The sequence below is a fragment of the Sander lucioperca genome, chromosome 14, assembly GCF_008315115.2.
Source record: "Sander lucioperca isolate FBNREF2018 chromosome 14, SLUC_FBN_1.2, whole genome shotgun sequence".
In the NCBI taxonomy this organism is placed as follows: domain Eukaryota; kingdom Metazoa; phylum Chordata; class Actinopteri; order Perciformes; family Percidae; genus Sander; species Sander lucioperca.
Genome location: NC_050186.1, coordinates 17,291,156 through 17,299,224, shown reverse-complemented (window position 1 = coordinate 17,299,224; position 8,069 = coordinate 17,291,156). Strand labels below are relative to the sequence as shown.

At 40.0% G+C, this 8,069-nt stretch overlaps 2 protein-coding genes across 2 annotated transcripts; both read right to left on the bottom strand.

Annotated features, from left to right (window-relative positions):
* Positions 1–10: 10 nt before the first annotated feature.
* On the bottom strand, positions 11–2,343 carry LOC116047280 (tetranectin-like). Its single transcript, XM_031295951.2, has 3 exons — positions 2,050–2,343; positions 1,715–1,828; positions 11–758 (listed from the first exon to the last, which is right to left on the bottom strand). The coding sequence occupies exons 1-3, from the start codon at positions 2,147–2,149 to the stop codon at positions 352–354; spliced, it is 621 nt and encodes a 206-aa protein (XP_031151811.1). The 5' UTR covers positions 2,150–2,343; the 3' UTR covers positions 11–351.
* A 946-nt stretch (positions 2,344–3,289) lies between these two features.
* exosc7 (exosome component 7) lies at positions 3,290–6,847 on the bottom strand. The gene is made up of 8 exons (XM_031295952.2): positions 6,626–6,847; positions 6,357–6,458; positions 6,031–6,125; positions 5,320–5,485; positions 4,091–4,161; positions 3,827–3,950; positions 3,577–3,732; positions 3,290–3,466 (listed from the first exon to the last, which is right to left on the bottom strand). Exons 1-8 carry the CDS (start codon positions 6,680–6,682, stop codon positions 3,362–3,364), a joined length of 876 nt encoding a protein of 291 aa, XP_031151812.1. The 5' UTR covers positions 6,683–6,847; the 3' UTR covers positions 3,290–3,361.
* Between the last annotated feature and the right edge of the window lie 1,222 nt (positions 6,848–8,069).

Here is an 8,069-nt window from a genome sequence, read left to right as displayed (position 1 = left end):
TTTTTTAAGGAGAAGATCTATAAAATGAAGGCAAACATGATTGAGTCCTTTTGGAGAAGATAATGTCCAAAACGTCTCTGGTTTATTCTATTCTTCCTGGTTTCATTGTGGCCACAAGGAATGCTGCAAATGACACATCACAAGATCACTTAAGTCAGAAATAACATCATATGTCTCATGCAACTGAACTGATTGTGACTTCTAAACCAGAATTTAGTCCTGATGCAAAACCAGCTAAGAACCACTTGTTTAAATCTACTTTTAAAATAGAGGGCAGAGTGGCATTGCAGCAGGATTACATACACTGAAAGCAGCTATAACCATGCACAGTCTATGATGAGATACATGGGATCAAACAATGTTGAACTGGCAGACGGAGGGCTTCTCCTCACGACAGTTCTCGTCAAACCACTTCCCATTGGAGGCCCCAGACAGGACGGCGCAGTTGTGGGACTTGCCACCGTCTGGCTGAGGGGACCGGTAGTTGGAGGTGTCCCAGTTTTTGAATGTAATGCTGACGCCGGTCTGGTCCATCCAGCTGCCCTCAGTCACCATATCGTTGATGCCCAGCCAGACCTGCTCATCTGGGCCGATGCGCTGGCGGATGTAGTCTCTGAGCTGGTCGTTCTCATAGCTGGATGTGGGTGTACCGAGGACACCGCCCATGGCGTTGCAGTCCTCACTGGCAGTGTGATAGTGTTTTCTCACAGTGTCAGCCAAGAAACACTTGTCATGGATCTTTATACCTTTCAAACAGACTGAAGAGAAAAGTAAAAGGGAGCAGATGGTTAGATAGACGCAAACTGTATCTCCAACAGTGTCATCTTAAAGTTTTTTTCACTTCGAGATTATACATGTGACCTTTAGTAATATGAATAATGTGGTATTGTATTTTGAAGACAGGTTATCCTCCAAAAAAAAATGCAACATGATGAAAATAGTGCTTTTTTCTGTACTTCAGATTTTTGGATTCGCAGAAACAACTGGACATAATTTTGTGTCCTGAAAAAGAGGTCAGACAGGGGTCTGCCATATGCTCTCCAGATTCAAACTTGCAGTTCCAAAGACTACACACAAATCCCATCTGAATGTATTTTTAGGAGAAGCATACCTCACTCAAACTTAAGGAACATATTTGGTGCGCAGAACAATGTAGCTCATGTCATGCTATCAATAAATCCAAACAGCAACCCCTTAAAATGTTGTCAATGTGAAACTAATGGCTGCTTGCCCACCTTCACAGGTCATAAAGTAGTTTCAGCCACAGAATTGTATGTCTAAGACTGGAAGGAGTTCATCTTGCTCAAAGACACTTCAGTAGATAGAAATTTCCTGTTGCGGGGACGTAAACCTGGCTAATCTGTAAGTCAAACTTTGATTTTATCTGAACCATGATGTTGGGGCCCTTGCCGACCCTCCACCTAGCACCTGGCCCCAGGCTTTCTGTATGTCAATGACTGTATCATAATTTGATTCAAACAACTAATAACGTCATGCCTTGTCTCTAAGTGTAACCGGGCCATTACTGGCAACTTGTGTTTTTTTTTTTTCCTTCTTAATACAAATTTTTATTCTTATGGCTTTCTCCTAACTGAAATGACTCTATCAAGTCCTAGTGTTAGGGGACTTTTGGGTACAAAAAAACCTTCTTAGGAGAATTATTTGCATTCCTTTATTAATGCAAACAAGATCATACTTGTGATCCAGCTGTTACCTGTCTGCAGAGCTTGTTGTTCCTTCAGTAGGTTGAGCTCCTGGACAATGTCGTCGATCTGTTTCTGTAGCTCCTCGACGGCAGCATCCTTTGCTGTGTCGGATTCCAACAACACTTGAGACACGAGGAAATTCAAATCAGGTGATTGTATTTAACTAATTTATTGTTTCAAGGAGATTTGGGCACATCATTATAAAGAAAACATTCTGTTTAAAGAAAAATGAGAACAATCTATTTGATAGAGGTATCTCAAACATATCATAACACAAATACGACATTCAAATACTTTGTAATTCTTCCTGCAGATTGTGATGTACCAGATGTTTTTCATCTACCTTTTTTCACAGACTTCTTCTTCGGTGGACTCTGCTGCTGAAATGAGCAGTTCACCAGTAGTAGTACCCCCAGCAGTACACAAACTCCTTTGAACTCCATGCTGAGACCTGTTGAATGAGGCTGCTCCAACGTGGATGCTTGCAATTTATATGCCTCTCTCTCTCTCTCTCTCTCTTTCTCACACCCTCCCTCTCATCTCTCCAAACAGGGAAAAATACCAAAGTCCAAAACTGCCATTTGCCGGAATAACAATGTGACCTCAGGAGCGTGTGTGTGTCTCATCTGGCTCCAGACGCTTCACATAGAGGGCCAGTACTAACCAGAACCAGGCCTGGAAAGCAGGTGGAGACTGGCAGACGATGTGAAGCAGTTACGACACATAACCCTGTGCAGCTTTCATCATAGTATATGAAAAAGAAATAAACAAACCCTAACTCATGTGTTGCATACATGCTTAAATAACTTGGTTACAGTTAATTTCTTGGCTCAGAAGACTAGTTTCAACCTGAAGATGGAATAAGACTTTCTTGGCCAAAAGGTGTGTTGGAAGCCTGTAGGTATAACCTCATTTTGGAAAATCATATTTTTGCCAGGTGTTTTTGGCAGCAGAGAGGAGGCACTGAAATAAAAAACTCAATCATAACATGTGAAGTCTTTGATGCAGCTTGAAATTACCTGTTTGGGTATCTGCAATGTTATGCCTTTATTTGTATCATTTAATAAACCTTTATCTGCATATTTTTGTTGGTTTCAAACTCTGCAGTGAGTGCTCTATCCATAAATAGGAGTTTGTTTTGGACTCGTCTGCTTTCAGCCAGCGCACACACCCTACAACAGTCTGAGGGAAGAGTGGAAGTGATCCAGAGTCACATCTGGTCTTTCTGTAAGACTAACACGTGGCACAAACAAAAGGACGCACAGAGTGAACTTTTCCTGTGCACTTCTTTCCTGACAGTGCAGCACATATTTCAGAGTATTTAGTATCATCTTTGTAAAAAAATAATGACCTCAAGCTTGGTGAGTGTGGAACTAAAGCACCAGGACATATGTGTAAAATATACAGTTTACAGCAACATTATTTGATGGACCTACTGTAAGTGCCTCTGTAATATTCGTTGCATACTTTATCGTAATCAAATGCATCTTAACAGGATCTTTATTCCAGATATTTTTTTGGTATTTGGTAAACACCAACACCATATAACAGTAATCTAAATGTAAGTACAAAGACAAGAAGGCTGTACAAATTTAAGGTTTTATTAGAAAATTCTGTATACATGTATACACATACTGTAGATACAGTAGTTGATGTTAACCAAGGAAGCCAACTTTCTGTCGCGTCTTTCCCAAACTCTCCTCCTGCTGCAGTAGCTTCATGAGCGGAGCGTGAAGGGCCTTCCCGACCCGTTTACCTGCCTGGAGACAACAAAATACTTAGGTACCTTTCTATCGTTAAGTCTTATTTATACATAATCATATTCAAAACCTGGAGGAGGCCAGATGGCCAAGTGAAGGCCTGAACTCACCTCTGTCATTTCAAAGATACTCTCTGGATCCAAGCTGCCTCCACCCACCTTCCTTGTGCAGGTGACTGTGCCCTTGTGTGTGACAGAGATGATCAAACTCGCCACGGAGCAGGCCTTCTCCTGCAGAGTCGCGTCCACTACGTGCCTGTGGCCCACCTGCAGAAAAACAGCCAGCAATGTCAAGGTCACAGTTTGTGGGATAATGGACTTTAGAAATGTTTTGCTTTTGAGTATCAGCAGGTGAGCTTACCTTGCACAATGTCACTATGCAAGGAACGTTTTCTACATTGAGTCTCATGCAATCATACGGGTCATCTGACAGCTCAATTTCTTTCACTCCTTCTTCATCAGCTGATATGTGCACTCTGGGAATTCTGTCAGTCAAGATAATCAGAAGGTAAGCTTTCATTTTACTGAACAAGATTTAGAGATATGACAGCTATGAGAGATCGTAGGATTTACTAATTTGATCATAAAGACACAAACAAACACCGGTATGTAACACTTTATTTACTTTGTGTTGAAGAGAGCTGCCTTGATAGCTACTGAGATGGCATCGTACAGGTTTCCATCACACTGCAGGAGCTGTGGAAACATGTCAGTAAGAGATTTTACATTTCGTTAAGACCAAGGAACTAAATATACACAGACCAAATAAGAAGTTTGGATATAAAATGTGCCGCTTTGAGTTATTCCTCCACTGAAAACACTGGAAGGAACGCTTGTCCCCTGTTCAGCATGGTTTATCAAACAGTATTTGACTTGCAAAGATGAGTTATCATATATTATCATACAAAAAAAGAATAGAAAGAACTAGTGATGGACCGATTTTATCGCAGACACGTGGCTGCTGCGTACGCCAATAGTTTTTTCCTGCCATTATTTACAGACAGGCGTCCACAGGCAGCTCTGTGTTGCTGGAGACACTGCAGTTCACTTGCAGACCATGCACTGCCCCTCCCCCACTCTTAAATTACAAATCAAGCACTTTATTTCAATGGCTACTTTTCAGGTTTATTGTTTTCTTAAATTATTTAAAATGTGTTGACAAAGGACATTTTGTGATGACCTGATTATAGCTGTCTTATAATATGTCAGCAAGCAATGCATCATCAAGGCTGTGTTGTAGATGTTGATGAACGCCTTTTAACCTTGCACAGTTAACCATATGCACATTGCACACATAATTTGGGTAATATGAATGTAAGATGATTGCAGAAGTGACACTGATCTGTGTTTTTGTTTATTATTTTTAAAGAAATGGCAGAGCAAATTCCGAAAACAAATCCAGCGTGGCAGGGTTTACATTTTTATGATGTAAATTGAGGGAGCAAAAACAGTATTGGCTCCAAATATCAGCTCAAGAAAATCGGCAGCCCGTATCGGTCATCGGCTAAGGCTGATGGAAAAAAAAAAAAAAAAAAAGAAATCCATATCAGTCGATCCCTAGAAAGAACAGCAGCAAAATATTTTGTCCAAATGTTCATTCTCAAAGGCGGGGTGAAAAACCTGCCGTTAAGAGATTAATCATTGAAATATGGGATAACAGTGCACACTTTCAGACAATCTTTTCACAAGGCATTCATGGTGCACTCGATTGTACATACAAGTGACAGAGGTAATCATGTGAAGAATGAAAAAAATTGAGCTAGAGAAAGGCACACCTGGCTAATTGCTGCATGAAGTGGGCATGAATGTTGGATTGCCATTTCGGAAAGTAAAAGACATTATCGGACCACTTACCAGTACATCCACATAGAGGACCCAGCAATGTTCTCCTGCACTGATACAAAGGCTCTTCAGGTCCACACTGTGTTTGTTGTTGAAGACTTTGTAGAGAGTGTTACTCAGCTCCGTCCCCAGCTCCTCGCCTCCTCTGCCCTCAAACTCGGGGGTTGCATTGGCCGAACTAATGATTAGAAGGATAACCAATGTAATATACACGTAAGGTGACAGAATATCTATCAGTCTGAGGTGTTTTATTCTTACTTGAGTCAGTGGGAACTGGCTGACCCTTTTATATTTCTCCACACACATTACTGCACATTTATGGTAATATGATAATATTTTCTTTGGTAAGTCCATAACACTGGAATGTGTTGGAGATCCATCTCACAGGGAACAGATCATACAACACTACCTCCTAGTGGAAAGGTATCCATCCAAACACTTCCCAAAAACTATTACTAAGAAAAAACTGTAAATAGGAGTGATTTCAGACACAGCCCATGTATGGTTATTTTATTTATAAAGATATTTTCCATTGATTTTACAAACAAAAGTTCATTATAAGTAGTGATACTGATAGTTTTCCACCAAGTCGCCTCCTACAAATTGACAAGTAGAATGTCTTCACGACTGATTGATTTGGTGGCCAAATCTATAAAAAAATAAGCCTTAGTTTATAACAAGCCAAAGGCTTACTTTACTAATGACAGCATACACGACACCTACCAGTCAACAAAGAACTCAAAGTAGCCTTCATTGGGCACCATGGGCCTTGGTTTTCCAATGTCAGCCTTAACCCCAACTAGAACCGCTGTGTGCCCCTGAAGGTAAGACAGAACAGAACATATCAGGAAATAGTAAGTAACCAATCAGTCAACCTTCCTGTGAAATGCAATGAACAAGATAGTAGATATTAGATAGATATAACTAATAAGTAGGAACAATTGAAAGCTTTAAAGAGTGACTGAGGGTACACAGATAAAACGTTTTAAAGCATAAAAAGAAAATGAGCCAACATGGAGGACTTCAGCTGTTAAGTATTATAACATTACCAGTGTGACTTTGGCAGAGCCGTCTGTGTTGGACACCACATCAGTCTCTATTTCCATGTGTCTGTAGTCCTCACAACCTCTTCCGTCCACTCGTAAATCATCCTGATTTAAAGAATCAAAATGTCAACACTACAGTCTCAGAGTTAGCAAAATGCTAATGCTAGCTAGCGTTCTGCCATTATAGAGCACAAATCACCGTCGTGGCATTTATCGAAATATATTTTAACTAACAGAGGTGGAAGGCCGAAGTACAGTTGTTAAAGACTTACCCGTATACCGTGTAAGATGTACACTTTTTCAGCCTCGCTAACTTGTACTGTTGCCATAATGTAAAAAAAAAAAATACTGGCATGTGTGTGTCGCTCTCCTTTTACGTCATCAAAAGACGACGAGTAAAAAAAGCACAACAGGGAGAAGTTGGGTAGATGCTAGATCGGATCCGCTAGACGTGTCGACTTCACAGGACTCCTTGAAAGAGCTCTGCACAGGACCAGAGCCGCCCTTGAAGAGCCCAGGACGTGCCTCGTGGCCCGCCTTATTCTGCCCTCTGATTGGTTTACCCAGGTAACCCTAACCAATCCCCACTCGGCCACTCCCCATGCCTAAACCTAACCAGAGTGATACTTCGACCATTCTAGACTAGCAGATCGGATTTAAGATCTTCCGAGAAAGTTGAAGTTGTCCGTCAGGACTTTCTAGCCTTTTATTTCTGGCAGAAAATGGCTTTCTCTACATCTCTTCTTAGGTTAAGGCAACAAAGGAAAAGTTTAGGAAAAGATAGTGGTTTCTGTAAGCACACAGGAGAAGTAAGCATTCAGGGTTTTCTGCCAGAAAGGGCTTATTTTAACCCAAACCACTATATTTTCCTATCTTAACAAAGTAGCTGCGTGTTGCCTAAACCTAACCAAAGAAGATTTCTGGCAGAAAGTGAAGGCCAACTTCTCCCATGCTTGTAAACAAAAACAAATACAAATCTAAAAAGTGGAAAAACCTATGTGTGAGGGGAAAAAAACACCTTTGAGACTACTTTAAGATAAGTTGTTGCTTAATTTAGTAAAACATAACTCATTCTGGTGTATACCTCAATCTGAGGTTCTGTCAATAAATTACGTTTCTATTGTTTTTATCTGCATGTAGCCTTTTCTGAAAAAAGGTTAGGTCAGTTCGCTCTGATTTCCATCTCTATCACAGACCCTGGGTCAGATTTAAAGGTTCTCATATTTGAACTGCAGCCAAAACATAGAATCTGTAACTGATTCTAGAGATCTGTATAAAATGTTTTTTTAGCCCTGAGTCAGGACTTTTAGGCTGCATACTGGGCCCTTTTGAATCATAATCATAATCAGAAATCAGAAAAAGGTTTATTGCCACAATAAGTTACATTTATGTGGAACATGCCTTGGTGAATGGTGCAAACATAAACAAAAAAACAAACAAATATATTAAACATTAATATGAAATAAACAATAATACAGAAACAAATATATACATACAAAATAACTGTTGCATAAAGAACAAGAAGCAGAATGGGTTGGGTGCAGAATGTGCAAATAATATATAATATGTGAATATTATTGAACATAATATCAGACAGTAGAACTTATCTTTGTCATAATAAATGAACACTTGGTTCAGAGAGAATAAAAAAGCTAAATAGATAAATAAATGCCTCAAGTTCAGAGTGTGGCAATGAATGTATGGTAATTTGTAAGG